The following is a 24,152-nucleotide window of genomic DNA, read 5'->3' on the forward strand; positions in this document are numbered from 1 at the left end:
ATCTGGTAGCATTTGTGGACAGTCACAGCTTGCTGTTGGGGTCTCCAGTTGGGCAAGGTCCCTACCCATGTTCTGAAGAAGAGGAAGGATTACCGCTGACTGGTGTCTAGAGTTGGATCAGCCTACTGGCTGGACTGTGTAGCTGGACTACACATTTAGGTGGTGAGGACACTGCATAGGCACCCTGGTTGGGGAAGTGTGCTGGCTGTACTCCATGCTTTAGGGGGAGGAATCCCTAGCTGGATTCTGCAGTTACCCATGGTAGGGAGAGATCTCAGGTTGTGTTTCCTGGCAGGGTGGTGTCACTGGTTGGACTCTGATAAGATAGGGTCTCCTGTTATGCTCTTTAAATGAGTGGTGTCATTGTCTGGACTTCATGTTCAGGTAGAGCCACAAGCATGGCTTCACAGTTAGACAGACAGAACCCAAGCTGAGCCCCGAGTTTGGGTAGGGTCACAAGCTGTGATTCATGATCACAATCATAGCACTAGCTATGCTCCTGTGTTGGGCAAGATCACTTACAACATTCTCTGGTCAAGTGCGGCCTCCAGCTGTGCATTGCAGTTGGTGGGGCTGGAGACTCTTCTGTGCTCGATGATTGGGTGGAGTCACTCTCTGGGCTTCTTTGTTGGCTGGGACCTCAGGCTGTGCTGTGCAATTAGATAGGGTCACTGGCTGGGCTCCCTGTGTTCAGTAATTGACAAGGTACTAGGCTCAATCCTGCTACTGGGTAGGGCTATGGTTATGTTCCACAGCTGGGCAGTACTGTAGGCTGGGCTCTGAGGCTGCCCACGGCCACTGTTCAGGTTCCCTGGTTATAAGGGGCAGAGGCTATGCCCAATTGTTAGTCATGGCTGCTGGCTTGGCTCTCTGCCTGTGTAAGGCTGTAGTATTAACTCCATAACTACCCCAGTTCTCTGGCCCTCATTCTGGTCTAGCAGGACAGGATTCTATGCCTAGCTGTTGGGCTGGTTTGCCAGTTTTTTCCCCCTGACCAGACAGGGTCATAAAATGGGCTCCACAGCAGGTACACTTCTTATTTAGGCTGAGGTCTCAAACTGCCAGCCAAGCTCCCTAACTAGACAGGATAACCAACTCAGCTCTGCAGATGAGCAAAATCTCTAAAATTTCTGCTCAGGTATTGCTGCAGACAAGAATGCTGTCTACCAAGATCTGAGTGCTAGCTTCTATGAGCCCCATTCCTCTTTGTCTCTATGTGATCCCCAGTGGTCAAGTCACTAGATTCCACCAATGATCCTTATGGCATGAGACCTGAATGGGCCACACTAGAAGCATCCAGCAGCACTGGGGAAGCTGATTGTTACTTTGGGTTTTCTTTTTCCCCGCTCGAGAAATGATAGGCTAAGAGGAGCCATTCAGAGTGGTGCTGTGCCAGCCTTGGGGAAGGGCAATGCAATCAAAGGGAAACATTTCCTCTTACCCTTCTAATGTGGTACTTCTTGGTCTCTGTGTTTCAGGGGGGCGCTTGAACTCACCCCCAGGTTCTGGTATTTTCACAGTGGTGCCTTGTATATGGATGGCTGCTACTTGGCCATTTAATGGGGGCCAGAGACTGAAGTTGGGAATGATTTATGTCCCTCTCCTGATGGTGTCCCATCAGCTTGGAACTTGTAACATAAGGTATTTGAAGGGGAATATTTTGTGCTGTCTCATACTTAGTTTGAATGAACATTTCTCATTTATATTCACAGAATTTATATTATTTCTCTAGAATAATATCCCAGCTCCAGGATGAAATAAAAAATCTTATTAGCATAATTTATCAGTATCTGATCTTAAATTGTAATATTACTTCAAGGGAAATTCTAAATGTCATATTGAACAATTTTTCCCACCTCATGACAAATGGAAAATATGAATAAATAGTGAGAACTGCTTCTCTTTTGCTTAAGTGTTTCATTTATGATATTCATTGTATTCTTCCAGAAAAGGCCTCTCTGCTCATTTTACTGTTTTACTTTACTGTTCCCTCTTCCTTGCCTCATATCTTTAAATGTAGGTTCTCCCCAAGATTACTCTTTCTTTATTCCTCTAAGTATTGTTGCCTTTGAAGATATTCTCATATCTTGGGAGTCACCACTGCAGCCCTAGTAAACTTTAAAGCTCATGGGTCTCACCCCACAGAGAGATCATAGCTCTTCAAAAGTAGAGGCTGCCTTTGCGCCTTCCTGTAAACCACGTGCCCAGGACTTCACTGCTCCATATTTCTGCGTGGGCTTAGTCAAAACTGAGGAAGCAATCACGAGCAAACCAGTCATACTGGGAGACAGGCTGGGAGACCAAGTAGTCATTTACAAAATTTGTAGTCTTCACATTTTTTGTGCATTTCTCTTCCTCTGGATCCTAACATCCAGATCATTGAATGTCCTGTCAATGACAGGCCCTGACCTAGTCATTTCAGTTAGTTTTCCAAGAACTAACAAAAAGCTCCATCTAGAAGACTATAAGAAATACCATAAATGGAGTACAAGTTGGCCATCTCACCATGATTATAATTTTTAGCAACAATTAATTAAAATTATGCTATATCACCTATTCTTCAAAATAATAGATAATTGTACTAGCATATTTTAAAGTGACATTTAAAGACTGAGGATAAACCAGAAGTGTCAAGCATTGGCCACTTGAGTCTCCCCCCAAGCCCAGTATTGCGGAACATTAAAGTGCCCATTTCTCCTCTGTCCTGTCCTCTCAGCCTGGAAAACTATGATGGCTGTTCCCCTGCAGCAACTGCAAGGCATTAGGGATTACCACCTCCCCTCAAAATCACCTGAAACACCATTGGTCCAGACCCTAACCAATAAAATTTAACTTCTGTGTAGAATCTTTTCAACAACCTATGGATGCTTTATCATTCCCCATTTTACAAATTAAAAAACATAAAGTCAGAAAAAGCTAAGAGGTTTATACGAGGTAACAGCAGATTGCAGAGCTGGCTCTCCTTACTTTATTTTCTGATTTCTGTGTCTGTAAGTCACATTTTTTCAGTAAGATAACCAGCCTTGAGCTTGCATTCTGCTTTTCTACGGTATTTGAGGGTTTTCATCTTTTCTAGAGGACTCAATTAGGGCTGGACTCACAGAGAAACCAAGTGACAGTGCAGAGAAAATGTGGTTATCCTCCTGAAATTCTTATAAAATTTGTTTTTATACAAGAAATTCATGAACAATTACTAGTACTTTACCACAGATTATTTCTCAATCAGCTTGCCTAGTTCCCCAGCAGAAACCCAAAACTCGGTGGGGAGGGAACACAACTAAGAAAAAGAAAGGCCTAGTCATGCCAGAGCGTAACGCAGCCAGAAGTCCGGGTAGGGATGATGCGGCACGACAGTTATTGATGGGCGGAACAGAGATGAAAAGGGGCTCTCGACCAGGCACGGAAAGATGATGAGCACAGATTTCAAAAATGTCATAATTTTTCCCAGGAACAGTCCTGCCTTGTACACATCTTCGGTGCCTTTTTTAGTAACAACACATGTGTATTTCTTTTTTATTCTTTTTGTTGTTCTGCTTGGAATTTTAAATGACTTTCAGCTCATAAACTGAGTAAAAACACCATAGCATATTTTTTTTCAAAAGAGTTTTACAATCCAAGGAACTATTGCTTAATAAGACAGCCTGATGTGGGACTTATTTTTGCACTTTTAAAAACTTTCCCTTAGGCAGTGTCACAAATATGCTACCTTAAATTCTTAAAAATTAAACAAGAAAGTGAGAAAAAGGAATTAAACACTTTAAAGTAAAGAGATACTCTTCTTACTTTTGAGATGACTAGGAAATGCGATCCGTTTTAGAAAATAAAACAAGGGAAACATCAGTAACAAATACCCGAATCCAAGATGTAGAGTTCTTTGAATAGAAGAAAAATTGTGTATCTTAAGCTTGAATTCTGTGCTAAAATATTCAGTTGCCTAAATGCATAATTCAATGTGAGAAAAGACGTTGGAAACATCTGAGAAGAAACATCTGCCTGACTTATGGCCTTACATCCATTTCTAAAAAGAAAAAAAATCTGCCTATCTGACTCTGTGGTATCAAAGATCTAAACAGATGTGAAGCCATGGACTCCAAAATTGAATATAGGAAAATGAAGTTGCCGTGTTTTATTCATATAGGACAAATGTTGGTTGGATTTATTTGTATAAAGTGGTATGATATTAGGTAGAGGTGGCTATCTTAACAGAAGATGAAACAAAATAAAGCACCCTTTTCTAAGAAGATTTTTCAATAGGATCTTTAAAGTGAAGTAAAAAAGATGAGAGGAATGTCAATAGTTATAAAAATGATATGCCATACATGACTCTTGTTTCTGAGACTGTTTCCTTGGAAACCTTGAAAAACAATCAGTTTGGAAATATCAGGTCAGTGTCATTAAGGAGTGAAGGGTAATATAAATCTGAAAGATTCTTATGACTTTGGTCTTAGGCTTATTTGTCTTGAACAGTTGTGACATAAAGGAAATCAGAAGTAAAGAACCCTGCAATGGCCACTATGCAAGAATTGTTCAAATCCCTGCTCTACCACTAAAGAACTGTACATTGTTGGGTGAATCATTCTTTAGTTTCTCAGTTTCTTCATTGCATATAATAAAGGGGTGGGAGCTGTACAGAGCCTCCAAAATAATTGTGTCAGGGAGGTTGCTGAATGGTCTCCTGTTCCTTCTATTCCTACTTGAGCCCTAAAAAATCCTTGAATATATATTTAACATATTAGCTTCTGTTTAGGCATTCTTTGGAAGAAAAGGTTCTGTAGCTTTAAAAAAAGCATTAGCTTAGATATTTTCAAAATTTTATTGGCCTTATAGACTGCGACTCTATTAAATGTACTTGTTTATTCTTTAATTCAGTGAAGTTGAATACCCTATATGAAACAAGAACCCAGGAGAACAAGATTAGAAAGATCTTGATCTCAAATTTTATAATATTATGGAGAAGTCTAACAATAGACAAGATCATTGCAGGCTGTGATTAATACAATGATGGAAATATAAAAAGGTAATGAAAAAGAATAACTAGTTAAAGGCAGGAAGCCTGTTTCCACTAGGGCAGTGAAAGAAGCCTTCTCTGGGTAAGGGAAGATTGAGACTTGAAAAATAAAAAGGAACCTGTCATGCAAAGAACTTTGGGAGATCCCTCCAGGCTGATGGAATAAAAAGGGCTAAGTAAGAGGTGAGGTGAGAATGATCTAGATGTTCCTGTGAAAGTGAAAGGAAGCTGTTAAAACTGCAGCATAGTAAATAGTGAAAAGTTGTTTGAGATGAGCCTGAAGAAATAAATAAGAGGCAGATCATGAAAGACTTTTTAAACCATGGTAACACTTTTGGGTTTTATTCAAAGTGTAGAGGGATGCTATTGAAAGATTTCAAGCAGAAGAGGAACGTTGTCTTTGAAGGGAATCACTCTATGACTTCTAAACTTTATTTAATAGCTAGTGTTACTATCTCGAGGGATTAAAATAAATTCCAGGAAATAAATAGAACAAAATAAATTTGAATTACAAAAGCATGTTATGTAGTAAGGCAATTTAATGAGAGAAAGAATGGTGTTTTCAACAAATGGTGCCACAACAACTGGATAGTCACGTGCAAAAGAATGAAGCTGGACCCTTCCTTGCACTACACACAAAAAGTAATTCAAAATGCATCACAGACCTAAAAGTAAGAGCTAAAGCTATAAGCATCTTGGAAGAAGACATAGGAATAAATCTTCATGACCTTGGGCTAGGCCAAGTTTTCTTAAATAATACCAAAAATATTCACTACAAGTGACAAAAGAAAAAATAGATACATTGTACTTTATTAAAATAAATAGTCTTATGCTTCAAAGAACACCATCAAGACAGTGAAAAGATGCAGATAAAATATTTGCAAATCATATATATAAAAGGATTTGTATCCAGAATGTAGAATATATAAAGAACTCTTACAACTCAATAACAAAGACACAACCCAACTGAAAAATGAGCAAAGTATTTGAACAGATATTTTTTCCAGAGGAAATATACATTTAGCCAATAAGCACATGAAAAAATGCTCAGTATTAATCACTACTAGGAAATGCAAATAAAACAAAAGTAAGATACCTTCTTATATCCACTAGGAAGGTTATTTTTAAAAATAATAATAAGTGTTGATGACGATGTAAAGAAATTGGAACGCTGTACATTACTCATGGGCTATAAAATGGTGCAACTGCTTTGTAAATCAGTTTGGCAGTTTCTCAAAGCATTCCACGTGGAGTTATGGTATGACCCAGCCATGCTACTCCTAGATCTATACCCAAGAGAATTGAAAACAGGGTTCAAAGAAAAAATTGCACATGAATGTTCATAGCAGCATTATTTATGATAGGCAAAATGGAAACGACCACCCTGGTTAGGAGGCTCAGTTGGAATGTCATCCCACACACCAAGAAGGTCGTGGGTTTGATCTTCAGCTGGGGCAGATATGGGAGGCAGCTGATCAACATTTCTCACACCAGTGTTTTTTGTTCTCTTTCTCCCCCACCCTCCTCCCCGCCCCCTCTCTAAAAAAATCAGTAAAATAACATGAAGATGTTTTAAAAAGTGGAAACAGTGCCCTGGCTGGTGTAGCTCAGTGGATTGAGCGCAGGCCTGCGACCCAGACAATCGCGGTTCGGTTCCCAGCAGGAGATGCATGAGAAGCAACCATACATTGATGTTTCTCTTCCTCTCTCCTTCCCTTCCCCTCTAAAGATAAATTTTAAAAAAAAGTGGAAACGATTCAAGTGATCATCAACCAATAAATTGATAAATGTTTTTTTACTAAAGGTAATATGTCCATACAATGGACTATTATTTGACAATAAAAAGGATAGATATATTGATACACATTGACGAGCCTTGAAAACCTTATGCCTAGTGGAAGAAGACAGGGATAAAAGACCACATATGACATGAAATGTCCCCAAAAGGCAAAGCTATAAAGTCAAAAAGTGGTTGGTGGTTGTCTGGGCTGGGGTTGTTGTGAGGAAATGGGACGTTACTGCTTACGGGTGCAGGGTTTCTCTTGGGGGAGATAAAAATGTCTAAAATTGATTTTAGTTATGGTTGCGGAACTCTGCAAATACACTAAGAATTATTTCATTGTACACTGTAAGTGGATTCATGATATGGTATGTGAATTATATTGCAATAAAGTAGTTAAAAATGGATGTGATGTGTTACTTGATACAATACAGCTACTCTCACAAAGCTGAAAACAGTGCGAAGTTCCAGCTCTCCCCTATTTTATGAGCCGGCCTCACATCAAGCCAACCACTCTTTCTCAGTGTGGCACGTGCATAAAAGCATCCTCATTTTTGTGATTGTTGCAGAAATCTACTAAAACATGCACATTAGAGAAAATGTTGCTTCTTTTCCAGTCTGCTCTGCAGACCTCTAAACACACACATTGATTACAGTCATGTTAACTTTTAATAGCCAAAATTTTGAAGCATAATATTACTTGTATATTTCAGAACAGGCACTAAAATAAACCAGTCTAACACCAGTGAAGGTTTAACATCTTCCCCGCCCTGGAAATAAAGAAAAGAAAACAACAACAACAACTTATCTTTGAAGAGAGAAAAAAACATGAGGAACCAAGGGAGAACCTTCTGATAATAGCGACAGAAGAAAATGCACTACAAAATATAGGCAGCCCCTTTCCCACACACAATGAAATCTTCAAATATGTGCAGAAGTTTCCTGTGCAAAGGTTCTGAGTAGATCCATTATTGGGCTCTTCAATATAAATCTAGTCCTTTCTAAGCTTTTATACCCCTTTTATATAACAGGAAACTGAGGCCTTTAGGAGTTAAATAATCGGTGTTCATTCAGCTGTTTGGTGACAGAGCCAGAATACGACATTGGAGCAGGCTGACTTTTACAAGCTCACACCATTAACCTCTGTGACAGTTAATCAGCCTCTTTTTTTAAAGTTTGTATTAGCCACAAAGAAGTCTCAGGTTAGTACAACTGTAATTTCAACCTCTGGATGCAGCTAGAACTACAGCAGTAGGAGTGCAACCGCTTTGGCCTCTAAATTTAGTGACTTTCTGAGGCTAGAAGAGCATTCGACTTGTTCAGGAGCCTGGGGCATGAGTCACTTCCCTAGGTATCTGGGTATTCGTTCAACAAATATTTATCAAGAGTCTACACAGCACAGTGGTAAACCACAATTTATTTCTTGTCTACATCGTTTTTGCAGTTTTCCAAGCTTTGGGACACAACTTTGAGATTTCCATTTTCATTTGTAACTGATGCAGAGGACTGTGATTAATTATTAGCCATTTAAAACTCTCAACCTGGCTTACTGTGAATCTCATGGAAGCCTAACCATTGTTGACCCACAGAGTCACATGGCATTTAAAATTTTTGGTTTACTTTTTACTAAAAATAAAATTTTATATTGAATTTTAGTTACTTTTATCTAAACAAAGTAGATTGAAATGAAAATATTGTTTTAAACAGTTTAATATGACTACCTTCTTTTATACCACAGATCAAAGAATGTCTCTTTTTTGTTGTTATTTGTTTGTTTTGTTGTTTTTTTTTTGTTTTCTAAATTTTTGAAAATTATTTGTAGGATTTTTTATTACTCTATATTCTCTCTTATACCTGCTTGGCTTTAAAAATCCTCTGTTAGCATTTATAAACATCATTACCATCTGGTTTTTTTATTTAAATTATTTTATTGTTGTTCAATTACAGTTGTCTGTATTTTCTCCCCACCCCTCCCTCACCTTCTTCAAACCTCCCTCCCTCCCTTGCTTCCACCCTTCCCCTTGGTTTTGTCCCTGCATCCTTTATAGTAGTTCCTGAAAACCCTTCTCCCCATTTGTTCCCTCCCCTCTTTCCTCTGGCTGTTGTTAGATTGTTCTTAATTTCAGTGACTCTGTTTATATTTTGTTTGTTTTTTTCTTTTGTTGATTATGTTCCAGTTAAAGGTGAGATCATATGGTATTTGTCCCTTACCACCTGGCTTATTTCACTTTGTATAATGCTCTCCAGTTCCATCCATGCTGTCCCAAAGGATATAAGCTCCTTCTTTCTCTCTGCTATGTAGTATCCCATTGTGTAAATATACCACAGTTTTTTGATCCATTCATTTGATGATGGGCACTTATGTTGCTTCCAGCACTTGGCTATATTGTATATTGTGCTGCTATGAACAGAACATCTCTTTTATCCCCTGCTCCAGTGAAACTCTGAGTTCCCCTTGACCAAGATTAGATATGTTTTGTAACCCTATACATTCAACAAGATGTTGAACCCATATGACCTTAGAGAAATGCTGAAGTGNGTTAAAGGTGAGATCATATGGTATTTGTCCCTTACCACCTGGCTTATTTCACTTTGTATAATGCTCTCCAGTTCCATCCATGCTGTCCCAAAGGATATAAGCTCCTTCTTTCTCTCTGCTATGTAGTATCCCATTGTGTAAATATACCACAGTTTTTCGATCCATTCATTTGATGATGGGCACTTATGTTGCTTCCAGCACTTGGCTATATTGTATATTGTGCTGCTATGAACAGAACATCTCTTTTATCTCCTGCTCCAGTGAAACTCTGAGTTCCCCTTGACCAAGATTAGATATGTTTTGTAGCCCTATACATTCAACAAGATGTTGAACCCATATGACCTTAGAGAAATGCTGAAGTGGTGGACACGTTTGGATTTACCTTAATTACATTCTTTCTAATTAAAATAGGTATACCGAAAACAAGTAATTTCCTTCCTCTAATAAGTAAATAGCTGCTTAATTTTGTCTCTCTTGGAAAATCTGTATAGGTAAATTTTACTCACTAGTAACAGCTGTGCTTCTAAGTCATCGTGACCTCTTTTGAAATAATTATACAAACATAATATTGTAGAAAAGTAACTCATTTTTACTTAGTCTGTAATTCAGTGATTGTGTGATATAACTATTTAAATATTCCATCTAGTATTTTCTTTTACAGTTTATTTCCTTTTTTATGTTGAATATTCAGGGACCTGAAGGAATTTTGGGAATTTCAGGAGAGAGAGGTCGTCCAGGAAAAAAGGTAATTTTTTTAAACATCATTTTAGTATAGTTTTCTTTCCTCTGATGTGCCCAGAGGCCCATTGAATACTCTGGTGTTTTTATCTACACTCTATATAAAGTAATAAAGAACTATAAATTTACCTTAACAAGGGACATTTGTATACATTAATATTTAATTTTTCTTAGCAGTACTTATCACCTTAATTATGTGAAGGCAAATTTTCCACTTTCTAGTTTCTAAAAAGATCTTTCCTTTTCCTGTTTGCCAAAAATTCTTTAGTAGACCATAAGCCAGAAAAGAGAAAAAAGGAAAATACTATACCATTTTTGCTATTTAGTAACAATTTCAGTAAAATGTTTAAGAGAAATGAATATGATTAGAATTATTTAAGGGTCATTAATGTGTTTTTAATTGAAAAAGGCTAATATTAATTTAATTTTACTTGTCCACATATTAACTAGAAACACAAATCAAGGATGTTTGATTTTTTCCCTTTACATTTTGAGTGATGTATTTGTATAATTTTAATACATTATAATTAAAAATTCATTTTATATGGGGTCAATAATTTATTCAAGTACTGGTAAGACATAGAAATTATTTTCCCAATGCACATCACTTCTGAATATTTTTACTATAGTTAACTTCAAATAACACTGTATTCTAATTCCCAAAGTCCAGTTCTATCATTTCTGCTAATAGACATCCAGTCCATCTTTCTTGTAATTTGGGGGCAGAATAGGAGTAATAAAAGTTTTAAAAAATGAATGAGGTGAACTTTGCTTGCTATTCTTGCTCATGAATATTGAGCAAAATTACATATCTCTTTTCAGCATATGTAATTTTACACCTGAAATCAATGTCAGAAGTAGGACAGTGCACATCCCTAGAATAACCTGCACCCTTGGGAAAGCCTTTAAATTATTATGAATGCTAAAATTTTTTTCACTGACTATGTTCACAGTTTAGTTTGTGTGTGCTTGAATATCAGTAACAGAACAGGTTGGTTCTCATGTTCAGAAAATTAATTACATCCCTTACCATTGTTTAAGAGCAGCTGTATTTTGGTGCCAGAGGATGATCAGTCAGCCCAACACAAAACAGAAGATAACTAGTTTTTGTAAGGATGTAAAATGACATGAAACTGTTAGAGATTTTTTAAAGGCAAACTCCAAACCAGTGAGTGATGACCCTGAACATACAGACCTGCACCCCGGACGGAGCCTTTTCCCGTTGAACAGATCTATGTGGCTTCGGCGTTCTCCGTAGAAACAGACTTCTCAATAGGGCCTATGTTTTCTCATGGTTTTAATAAATATATACATGCATGTGTACATACATACATATGTTTCAAAAAAATTTTAAACTTGCTTATTTGTAACTCAGCATGAGCACCAGCTACTCTGTTTGGTCAAAATAATTTTTAAATTCTTTTACCAAAATTACTTTTAATTATATTTTTAAGATAACTTATTTGGTAATGGTATGTTATAATCAGCAGTGGTGATCTGCATGCAGTGCTATTAAGTTAAAGCAAAGTTAGTATTTATGCATATTTTACTTACTACATCTGGAGTCATTCAAATATGTGCTATAGTTAAGTAATATAAGTATAAATTTGTTTTTCCTTACTTTTTTCTCTTATTAATGACATCCACAGGGTGATAAAGGACAAATAGGGCCCACAGGAGAAATTGGAGGCAGAGGTGCTCCTGGACAAATAGGGGAAAGTGGTCCTAAGGGTGCCAGAGGAACCAGAGGTGCTGTGGTCAGTATTTGATTTCTTTCCAGAACTAAGTTCACTGCGAATGGAAAAGAAATGTATCCATGTCCTTAAAGCACCACCCCTTGATTAATTTCACAGGAAAGCAGTAGTTCCACTGAAAATAATCTACCTCCATGGGATGTGGAGGGTTGTAGGCATTCCACAGTACTTAAATGGCTTAGTGGTTTCTGGACATGAAAAAGGAAGGAAAAAACTTAAAATGGAAATAAAATATGAAATGAAGTTTAAAAATAACAGATTGTAACTCTCAACCTAAGTAGAAAAGTTTATACGCCTTGCACTTAAAACCAGGATTTAATATCTGTGTAAAACTCTGTTGTCATAGCTAGGTTTTACTTTGAAATTAGGTTTACTTGAAAATTGGTTTTTTTTATATGCTTGGACTTCATGGGCTTACCTAGAGGAAATTTTTCTGTTGTGATACATCTCTATTACACCTAATAATAATCAATCTTTTAGATGAACTTGACATGACATTGAAAACAAGGGTGGCATGATACTTTTCAGCTTTTAATGGTAAATCTGTATTGCTAATACTCCAGTATTGGGACTGTTCAGAAAGTCACAACATGAGAGATAGAAAATATTTAAGGGATTATCCAATTTAGTCTTTTCACTGTGTCATGAGCTTATTTACAACATAGATGTGTATTTCCCAATCGCCATTTAAATGTCACAAATGCTAGGCTTTTCACCAAGGCCATCTGTAGAACATTGCGTAATTCATCATTTCAAGAAGGTTTGTGGCCGGGGGTGGGGAGGTGGCGGGGATGGTGTGTGGAGGGTAAATGCAGGCAACTAGAATTGAACAACAATAAAATAATTTTAAGAAAAAAATTATTTTCTGAGGTTTGCCTCGGGCTCATTTGAAGTATTCCAACCCTTACTGCCATTTTACTACTACTCTAGATCTTTTTTACTTTTGTGTGAGTTACTAATATTTTTTCTGTCTTTGAATTATGCATTCAAAAACATTATATAATGTGACAAATTTTTAATAAACATAGGAGTTAATTTATTCAAGGAGTATTGCCTTCAGAGTATGCTTCTACTTTGGGTTTTCTTTATAAAGAATATTCCCTTTTAAAACTCTGACACATTCCCAAAATACCTTCTGAAGAAGTTTCTTCAAATTTATACTTTCATCACTAATACTTCACATTAATCCTTCAAGTGTTTGACAATTTGATAAATTAAAAAGGGTCTACATTATTTTTCTACTAACATTTCCCTGATTGCTGCTAAGTACAATAATTCACATTTTTTTTCTCTCTGGAAGTTGCCTATTGAGATGCACTGTACACAATTTTCTATTAGGTTGTTGTCTTTTTCTTACTGATTTACAGTAAGTCCTTATGTATTTTAGATATTATATCTTATTAAATATGCTGCAAAGTATGTTATAAATATATTTCCCCTTCTGTCATTTATCTTTTAATATTGCTTATGATATATTTAGCTACACAAAAGGTTTTAATTTTTTCACATAGTCAAATTTGTCAGCCTTTTTCTATACAGTTCTAGGTTTTATTTTGTTAGAATGCCTTCCCTACTTATTCTTACATACTTCCTTCTAATACTTTTATAGCTTTATTTTACCCTTAATTTTAAAAAAAATATATGGAATTTATTTTTACTATGATATAAATGCAAAGGACTATTTTTCTTTTGTTCAAATTGGTGGTCAGCTGTCCTAACACCATTTAATAAACAGTTTCCCTCTTTTCTGAAATGCGGCCCTTGCCGTAAACCAAACTCTCCAATATTCATTGGCCTGCTTTTATTCTATTTTCCTCTCAATCCATCAGCCCATTGCGGGCAGGTGTCAATCCAACATTGTTTAACTTATTATATTGGTACAATACCTTTTGAGATCTGTTAGGGAAAATATTCCATAATTTTCTGAAAACTTTGCCTCCTGCTATGACTTCCTCTTTCGTATAAACTTTAGAATTAGCTCAAGTTCCTTTAATGTTTAATCTTTCAGTAGGAAAACACCATATGTCTTTCCATTACTCATATCTATCCTCCAATAAAGTGTTATTTCCTTTATCTCTGTCCTCACATTTGTTGTTAGATTTACTGTTCATCTCTTAGCAGATTTTATTATTTATAATGTAATTCTTTTTCCATTACATCTAATTGGGGCTGTGTAAGAAATCTATTTTTACATTTTGACTTGATATTAACTTTAATTAGTTTAGGTGATTCTCATGGGTTATTTAAAGAAATATTCATATCATCTCCTCTTATTTATTATCCTGACTTATCACTTTGATTAGAATTTGTGCTTAAATATTAATGAATATTTGGCTAGTCACAGACCCATTCTGTGCCTTCATTTACTCATCTCCCACGTATTTGGAGAGTTGATGTGGAAACTCTGTGATATTATGAAAGCTAGGACATTTTTAGGATCATTGTTTTTGCTTTTTGAATTGAGCCATCTTTCAGTAGTTTAAAGGCATTCACTGATGAGCCTTTAATTTATGTGGTTTAGTCATCCGTAAAATATTAATAATAAGAGGAACCATAGGGTGATTGTTGGACACAAGTTTTTTACCATTTCTATTTTAACCACTTTGACCAGAGCCTGTGAAACTGGCAATGAGTGCGGAGGCCCCAGCCCTGGGGCAGCAGTTTCAAAAGCTCTCAGGCTTCACTCGCTATTCGTCAGTGCTGCACATCACCACAGACTTTCAAAAATCCAAAGTACATTTCCAAGAATTTACTAGAAACCTGCAGGATTCTGACAACTGAAAGCAGTTCTCTATTTAATAGGATTGAGGATGTTTATACCAGAAGTAAGCTGAAGAGACATTTTTTTGTGGGAGTTTTGTGCTCAGGAGAAAAATGAGGCAAAAGATGGTGTTATTTTTTGTTTTCCCATTTCAGACTAGATAGAATTTCGTACCTTGAAAAATATCTAAATTTTAAATAATAGAAGTACAAGTTTAGTGATTTAAACAATTGTCTGTTTTCTAATATTACCTTTTTTTTTAAGGGATACACAGGATTAATGGGACCTAAAGGAGAACCAGGAATTCCAGGATATAGAGTAAGCAACTCTAGTTGGAGATAAGAAAGTATATATTTATATGAAAACATTTATATAAAGGTGTTATCCCAAATTTTCAAATTAAGATAAATATCCCTGATGAACCTTTTTAATATATGTAGGCCTCATCCCCCTATAGAGTGAATCCTGTTTTTCTTTCAAAATACTGCACTGTCTGATGGTGTGGCCCTGGTAGCATTAGGTAGAGTGTGTACAAATGCTATGGAGAATGTCTATTCATTTGTCCTTTTCTTAGGGCCATCAAGGTCAACCAGGACCTTCTGGGTTGCCGGGACCTAAAGGAGAAAAGGTGTGTGTGTGTGTGTATTGACTTTTTAATCCTAAAGTTAAACATTGATTTCATGTGTTCTTTGTGAAAGTATGCATGCAAACTTTTTCAAACAATGAAAGAAGCACTTTTCAATTGGGAAGAATTGCAAATTCTAGAAGAAAAACAAAGAAATAACAAGGAGTAAATATTTCAATAAATCATTAAAATGTCTTCCATGTATTTTTTCAAGATTGAGGTGAAATAATATATGTTAAAGTATTGTGCATACTGTAAAGTTTTGTAATAGTAAAATTAAGTACTCATTGAAAGAGATTGGGAGACCCTAGATTAAATGATTAACAATAGTACATATATAGTAAAATGTTTTATGAGTTAAGAATAACTACAACAGTACTCCACTTGATTTGTAACATCATTGGAAAACTGACACTGAGAAAATTCTTAAACTGTTTTTTATGTGATTAAAACAGATCGACATTTCCAGAAAGAACCACATATGAATTACAACTGTGTATAAAAATACTATATGCTAAGTTTTATAGGGACAAGTTTTCTATTTAAAAAAAGATAAAATCAGCCCTAGCTGATGTGGCTCAGTGGATTGAGTGCCAGCCTGTGAACAAAAGAGTCACCAGTTCAATTCCTGGTCAGTGCACAGGCTTGGATTGCAGGCCTGTAAGTCCCCAGTAGGGGGCACACAAGGGGCACCCACACATTGGTGCTTCTCTCCCGCTCTTTGTCCTTCCCCTCCCCTTTCTCTCTAAAAATATATAAAATCTGAAAAAAGAAAGATAAAACCAGATCATATGTTTTATAACATATTAGAAAAATAGTAGGGTGCATATTTTACAGGTTATTTATTACATTTTTTATGATTTATTATCTTTATTATAGGGTTATCCAGGAGAGGACAACACAGTCCTAGGACCACCAGGGCCTCGAGGTGAACCAGTAGGTCTTTTTCTAAAATTATTTTGATGTTTCAAGATAAAATGCAATTACTATAATAGATTCACATCAGTCACATCCTTTCCAAGAGTTTTGTTCTGTTAGCTCTGTAACATGATTTTTATAGGAAAGCAGTATTTATGGTCATATAATCTAAATATGAAAACTATTTATATCCAGGTCAAATTCCTTAGTATAATATGTAAGTTTAATACAGTGACTTTCTAAATCTAACTTTCAGCATTAAATGGATGATAACACCTTTTATAGAGATTATTTAAAAATTACATACTGTAACCCTGACTTGTGTGGCTCACTTGAATGGGTGTAGTCCGACAAAGTGAAAGTCCTCCAGCCCAGTTTCCGGTCGGGGCACATGCCCAGGCTGCGGGTCGGTCCCAGGTTGGGGCACATCCCAGAGGCAGCAGATCAATGTTTCCCTCTCACATAGATGTCTCTCTCCCTCTCTTTCTCCCTCACTTCCCCTCTCTCTAAAAAAATAATAAAATTGAAACAACTTGCATACTCTAGAAATATTTCAGGGTAGATATTTGTTTAACCATCAAATGTGGATTTATTTCTGAAGTATTTTTAATCTGATTTGTATCCTTTTTTAATAGTAGTTTACACCAGAAAATAATTTCAAGACTCATCTAACCAGTTATTAGAACTAATACCTTTTAAAGATCTCTGATCTACAGTTTTCTATTTAAGCATTTTAAGGGCTAACTGCCCATGGTTTTGGAAAAGTAGCTGTTGTAGTAAATTAAATGAGTAAAATAAAAATGTTTAGTTGACAAAAATAAATACAATTGGTTAAAAAGGATAAAAGAATCCTAAGGCAGAAAGATCAGAATATAGAGTCACTCTTGGTATTTTGAACTGGCTCTTTGGAGATGGTTGAAAGTTATACAATGTGTTAAAAAATAGACTGGAAAGATTCTAGAACTTTTTTTTTATTAAATCAAGGTATATCCTATATCTAGGCAAACTGATCTTTAAGAATATATAAGATTCTTTATTCAAATGTTCTAGGCTCTCTCAACTTCTGAGGGGGGGAAATATGGAAATAATGCAAAAATGTAAAGGCAAGTGGAAAAATATTTGCAAATGGGGTGTAGTGTACTTCTTTTTCCCAAATTCAAGTATACCAGGATACAGAATGTCACTGAAATTTAGTAGGTGTATTAAAAGTCTAACATAACAATGGTGATTTTCACCAGTAGACATAGGGCAGGAGGGAAACATTAATAATATTCTAAATAATTAAAGCAGAGTCAGAGATCATTGTTTTTAAATTATATCTGTTATCTTTATTATCCACAAAGGAATAAATTAAAATTTATCAATTAGGGGTTCATAATAAGTTTTATGGTTTTCCCAACCAATTTTCATCTGAGTTTCTTTTCAAACAGTAGGTTCTGGTATGTGGTCATTGCTTTTTTTCAGGTGCATTTTAGACTGAATCATTTGCACAGCTTGTCATAGCAAAAAATTTATATTAGAAATCTTTACAAAAGTTAGAAGTGTGAGTTTATTAGATTAGTTTCCACCTTAAGCATTAAAATTAATAAGTGCAGTGTTTATTAGGTTAATTTATCTCACAATTTTAAAATTTCATAGATTAAAGAATAAACAAAAGAATTTCTGATCAAGAACTTATCTACCCCTATGTTCATAGCAGCACTATTTACAATAACCAAGTACTGGGAACAGCCTAAGTGCCCTTCAGTAAATGAGTGGATCAAAAATCTGTGGTACATTTACATGATAGAATACTACACAGCGGGGAAAAAGAAGGAACTCCTACCTTTGGGACAGCATGGATGAAACTGAAGAATATTATGCTAAGTGAAATAAGCCAGTTGATGAAAGAGAAATACCATATGATCTCACCTATAAGAAGAATCTAATGAACAAAATAAACTACAAACAAAATAGAACCACAGGCATGGACACATGGAACAAACTGAAAGTGACCAGAGAGGAATGGAGAGGGGTAAATGGTGGAAAGAAGGGGCAGGGACTAGACGAAGAACATGTAACATGAATGACCCACAGACCTGGACAACAGTGTGGAGATTGATTGCGGAAACGGGGTAGGCTGGATAGAGGAGGGCAAAGGGGGGAAAATTGAGAAAACTGTAATAGAATAACAATAAAAAGTGATTAAAAAACAATAAAGTAGGATCAGCTATTAGATACTTTTAAAAGATCATTAAATGTAATTTTTTTCTAATTAGTGGAATGAAGTGGCTGAATAGTCCTGCTTAAATTTTTTTCAATCATCTTGATGTTAAATAAAAGAAACTAATTTTGACATCATGTATAACATACTTTATTCACCTGAAAATTTATATTTTTCCATAATCTAATGTCATTTATGTAAATTAAAGACTTTTGAGGTTACTTTTAATTTTTATTAAATTTATTGGGATGACATTGATTCATAAAATTATATAGGTTTCAGGTATACAATTCAATAATACATCATCTGAATGTTGTATTGTGTGTTCACCACCCAAAGTCAAGTCTCCTGCCATCACCATTTCTGAAAATTTGTATTTAATTGTACTTCATTTCTTTAATAGCTTTCCTAGCAAAATCATGAGAATCTCTTTAAATAATTCATTGCTTATGGTGTTCTTGGTGTTATTGAGATCAGTCTTTGAGATTATTTAATAAAACTAAATAAATTTGTTATACATTTGGTTTCGTATTTTTAGGAAAAACCCACAGTAAGGATATCATCTGCATTTATAAATTTTTAGATCTAGCTGTGAAATTGATTGTTTTTGCATGTGGTCTCTGTAGGGTCCAATGGGGGAACAAGGAGAGAGAGGAGAGCCTGGAGCAGAAGGGTACAAGGTAATTACTCCAAGTTTCAATAGGGTTCTCTGTCGATCTGCTCAGTTTCAAATGACAGTGACTATCATTGAGATAATTAGCAATGTCTTATGTTTTTGATCCTGGAAGAAGTCTATCTCCTTGTACTTTCTGTTCCTTCTTTCTAGAATCATCTTTGTCTCCTCCCATTACTGCTTTCTTCTAGATGTCAGCTGAAATGTTACTTTTCGAGAGGCCTTCTCTCGCTGACCTTTCTGTCCATCACTTTATACCTTATTACTCAATTGCCTTCCATGATATTTAATGCTATCTATAATATCTTACTTTACACATTTTTTTGTTTATTGTCCAATTTCCACCACCCAAATTTAAGATCCAAGAGAATAAGACTTGTGCCTGCCTTTTTCGTTATTATATCACCGGTTTTTAGGACACAAAGTTCTGGTATATAGTAGGAATTCAGTAAAGAGCTGAATTCCTACTGGATGAATTCAGTCAGATGGATGAATGTCAGTATGTTCTCGAGCCTTATGTCAATTCTTACCCTCATCCACTCTTAGAAAGACTTTATTAGATCAACTCCAACTTCATCAGTCAAAATTAGACTATGTATGGCATTTATTGTGTCATTTTTTATTAGCACAGTTGTTTTGAGGATGTTCTGTATTGCTGCCTTTTATCTCTTCCCTTTCTGTTTCAATGTCAGTTCCTGAACAAATCTGTTGTTTTCTTGTGCTTTCTGCTATATCTCTTTGCTTACAGTGTACTCTGCCTGTTCATTATTCTATAATCTTTACTTATGTAAATACTATCTAGTTTTTATAATCTAGTTCAAACTTCCTTTTCCCCTGACCTATTCTAACAGCAATCTTTCCCTCTTCTGTAACCTTATAATATTTATTGTTTATAGAAGTTATTTAGCACAAATATTTTACCATCTTCCATTGCTAATTATTTTTCACTCACAGCTTTTTAGCTTTCCAATTTTGAATATGACTTTTTTTTTCTTATACAATGTCTGTTTCTTGTTCTAAGCCTGTAAATAATAGTATATATATCATATGTACATAAACATAATTTATTTAAAATAATGAATTGATGGGCTGTTTGATCCAACATACCCTGCTTTCATGTAAAATTGCTGTGATCTTGTCTGAAATGAAGACTTAGAGAGCCAGATTGAATGGATAGCTAGTAGATAAATAACGTTGTTGATAAACTGATTTTCTCAAGCCTGAAATCTGAAAAATCAACTTTTACTTCCTCAAACTCGCCTTGAAGCAAATGTTGGAGGTGGCCCCAAATGTTAGTGCAATTGTTGTGGTGACTATCTTCTGTTTCCAATTTATATAACATTTCTATCTACAAGTGTTTCCTAATCCAATGAATCCAGTGGATTTAGTTTTCTTTGGGTTGTGATACCAACCCACTGCTTCCAGTGTAATTTGAGAAACTTCTTAAACTTCCTTAGCTTTTTCTGTGACTTCTCTACATTGTCAGAAAAGTCAGATTTTTGCAATATCTTCTTTTGGCCTCTACCATTAGGTAGCTAAAACAGTGTATTTACTGTCAAACAGCTAACTATTCTTTTTTTTATTGTATTGATTATGCTATTACAGTTGTCCCATTTTTCCCCTCTATTCCCCTCTGCCCTGTACCCCCCACATCCCCGCCACTTAGTTCATGTCCATGGGTTGTACATATAAGTTCCTTGGCTTCTCTATTTCCTATTCTAGTCTCAGCCTCCCCCTATCTACTTTGTACTGACCATTTATGCTTCTTATTCCCTGTACCTTTTCCCCCATTTTTTCCCTGCCCATCCCCACTGGTGACCCTCCATGTGATCTCCATGTCTGTGATTCTGTTCCTGTTCTAGTTGTTTCCTTAGTTTGTTTTTGTTTTTAGGTTCAGTTGTTGATAGTTGGGAGTTTGCTGTCATTTTACTGTTTGTAGTTTTGATCATCTTCGTTTTCGTAGGCAAGTCCCAGTGGACTGTTCTATGAGAAGTAAAGAGTCTCTTCGCTGGCTAGCAGAAGAACCCTGGCCCCATTGTTCTGCATAGGCACACATTCTTCAGAAACACTTCATCAGAGGAAAACTTTTCCCTAGATGCCCTTTGGAATCTATTCTGTTTCCTCCTTCAAAAATACTCCTAATGAAGTTTTCAATTGTGGATTTGCATGCACTGGTTTGACCCCCCCATCTTTCTCTCTGTCCTTTTCTGTGCTTCTGTCTTATTCTGTCCTTAGGCTTAAAGGATCATTTTACCATTTGTTGATGGTTCTATTCTTACAGTCATCTCATGCCAGACAACCACAATAATTTTATTGCTTAGAAATATCAAAGTCATGAATATTCACACTTGTCTCCTGCCAAGTTTTCCCAAAGACAAGCTTGATTTACATAGGGGGATAACTCTTTATTTAGAGTTAGATTATTCTGTTGTGTAGCCTCAGGTTATATTCTTAAATATTTGCTTTTTTAACAGAAGTTGACTTTATTTTTATTGATTTTTATTTTTATTAAATTTATTAGGGTGACATTGGTTAATAAGATCATATAGGTTTCAAGTGTACATTTCTATGGTACATAATCTGTGCGTTGTACTTTGTGCCCACCACCCAAAGTCAGATCATCTTCCATCACCATATATTTGTCCCCCTTTATTCCTTACTGTCCCCACCCGCTTCTGTCTGGTAACCACTGTGCTGTTGTCTATGTCTATGAGTTTCAGTTTTATATCACGCATATGAGTGAAATCATATGGTTTATCTTTTCTGATTGAATTACCATGTTTTTTGAACCGTAAGATACACTTAGGTTTTAGAGGAAAATAGGAAAAAAAATTTTGAAGCAAAAAATGTAGTAAAATATTTGATAGCATAAATAACATAATATTCACCAATGTAAATGTAAATAGAACTCAACAGCAGCATTAACAACCATTATTCCTCCCAATTTGGGGGAGGGGGCAGGAAATAGTGCATCTAATAGTCCAAAAATATGGTATTTCACTTAGTGTGATATTCTCAAGGTCCACTCAACTTGTCACAAATGTCAGTATTTCATCTTTTCTTATGGCTGAGTAGTATTCCATAGTACAGTGATACCTCAGTATTCGTCGTTAATTTGTTCTGGGACTCATGATGAGTGCCAAGACCAACAACTACCAAGCAAGTGACAAGTGATTCAGCATTTTCTCTTGCAGGGTGGCATCGTGATTCATACAAGTTCTAGCAAGTGTGATGAGTCCTGAGCAAACACTGGGTGCTAAAGCATTTTTTCTCATCAAAATTTGATGAGTACAGGATTTATCAAGTTCTGAAGCCAGTGAGCACCAAGGTATGACTATGTGTATGCACCACATCTTCTTTATCCAGTCATCTATCAAAGGTCACTTTGGTTGTCTCCGTGTCCTGATCACTGTGAATAGTGCTGCAGTGAACATAGGGTGCATATATCTTTGCGAATAAATGTTTTTGAGTTTTCCAGGTAGATACCCAGAAGAGGGATTGCTGTGTCATACGGTAGTTCTATTCTTACTTTTTGAGGAACTGCCATCCTTGTTTCCATAGTGGCTTTACTAGTTTACATTTCCACCAGGAGTGAATGAGGGTTTCTTTTTTTCTGCATCTTCTCTGACACTTGTTATTACAGGTGTGAGGTGTTATCTCATTGTACTTTTGATTTGCATATCCCTAATAGCTAGTGAAGTTGAGCATCTTTTCATATATCTGTTGGCCCTCTGTATGTCTTCTTCAGAGAAGTGTCTGTTCAGGCCCCCTGCCCATTATTTAGTTGGATTGTTTGTTTAGTGTTGAGATGTATGAGTTCTTTATATATTTTGAATATTAACCTCTTCTTGGAGCTGTTGTTTGCAAATATCTTCTCCCATTCATTTGGTTTACTTTTTGTTTTGCTGTCAGGTTTTTTTTGTGGTACAGAAACTTTTAAGTTTGATATAGTCCTTTTCATTTCTTTTTGCCTTCACTTCCCTTGCCTTTGGGGTCAAATTCATAAAATGTTCTTTACACCCAGTGTGCATAAGTTTAGTACCTAAGTTTTCTACTATGTAATTTATTGTATTAAATCTTATATTTAGGTCTTTGATTTATTTTTATTTTTGTACAAGGGGACAAACTGTAATCCAGTTTCATTCTTTTGCATGTGGCTTTCCAATTTTTCCAGCACAATTTACTGAATAGACTTTCTTTTCTCCATTGTGTATTTTTGGCTCCTTTGACAGAAATTACATATGGTTTTATTTCTGGGCACTCACATCTGTTCCATTGGTCTGTGTATCTGTATTTCTGCCAATACCATGCTGTTTTTTAAAATTATATTTTATGGATTATGCTATTACAGTTGTCCTGATTTCTCTCCCTTTGCCTTCCTCCACCCAGCATCCCCTCTCCCTCAGGCCATCCCCACACCATTGTTCATATTCATGGGTTATTGGTGTAAGTTCTTTGTCTACTCCATTTCCTATACTGTACTTTACACCCCCATGGCTATTCTGTGACTACCCATTTGTACTCCTTCATCCATTCTCCCACACACACCTTCCCATCCAGCAACCATCAAAATGCTCTCCATATCCATGATTCTGTCTCTGTTCTTCTCTGCCTAGTTTGTTTTTTAGATTGAATTGTTGATAGATATGTATTTTTGCCATTTTATTTTTTATAGTTCTGATCTTCTTTTTCTGAAATAAGTCCCTTTAACATTTCATATAATAATGGTTTAGTGATGATGAACTTCTTTATTTTTTTCTTGTATGGGAAGCTGTTTATCTGCCCTTTGATTCTAAATGAAAGCTTTGCTGGATGGAGCAATCTTGGCTGTAGGTCCCTGCTTTTCATGACTTTGAGTATTTCTTACCAATCCCTTATAGCCTTCAAAGTTTCTTTTGAGAAATCAGTTGATAGTCTTATGAGAACACCCCAGTAGGTAACTGACTTTTTTTCTCTTGCTGCTTTTAAGATTCTCTCTTTAATTTAACTTTGGGCATTTTAATTATGATGTGTCTTGGAGTGGGCCTCTTTGCATCCATCTTGTTTGGAACTCTGTGTGCTTCCTGAACTTGCATGTCAATGTCCTTCACCAAATTAAGGAGGTTTTCTTTTATTATTTTCTCAAAGAGATTTCCAATTTCTTGCTGTTTCTC

The 24,152-nt window shown here is 35.8% G+C and overlaps 1 protein-coding gene across 1 annotated transcript in view; it reads left to right on the forward strand.

Moving 5' to 3' along the window:
- Positions 1–24,152, forward strand: part of COL24A1 (collagen type XXIV alpha 1 chain) — a 337,900-nt gene that overhangs the window by 237,684 nt on the left and 76,064 nt on the right. Inside the window, exons 38-43 of the mRNA XM_037060934.1 lie at positions 10,019–10,072; positions 11,715–11,822; positions 14,845–14,898; positions 15,155–15,208; positions 16,085–16,141; positions 18,953–19,006. Of these exons, the coding sequence (XP_036916829.1) occupies positions 10,019–10,072; positions 11,715–11,822; positions 14,845–14,898; positions 15,155–15,208; positions 16,085–16,141; positions 18,953–19,006 (381 nt within the window). The remainder of the gene's footprint in view (positions 1–10,018; positions 10,073–11,714; positions 11,823–14,844; positions 14,899–15,154; positions 15,209–16,084; positions 16,142–18,952; positions 19,007–24,152) is intronic.

Source organism: Sturnira hondurensis, unplaced genomic scaffold (assembly GCF_014824575.4).
Source record: "Sturnira hondurensis isolate 20B ecotype Veracruz unplaced genomic scaffold, ASM1482457v3 Scaffold0013063, whole genome shotgun sequence".
NCBI lineage: Eukaryota > Metazoa > Chordata > Mammalia > Chiroptera > Phyllostomidae > Sturnira > Sturnira hondurensis.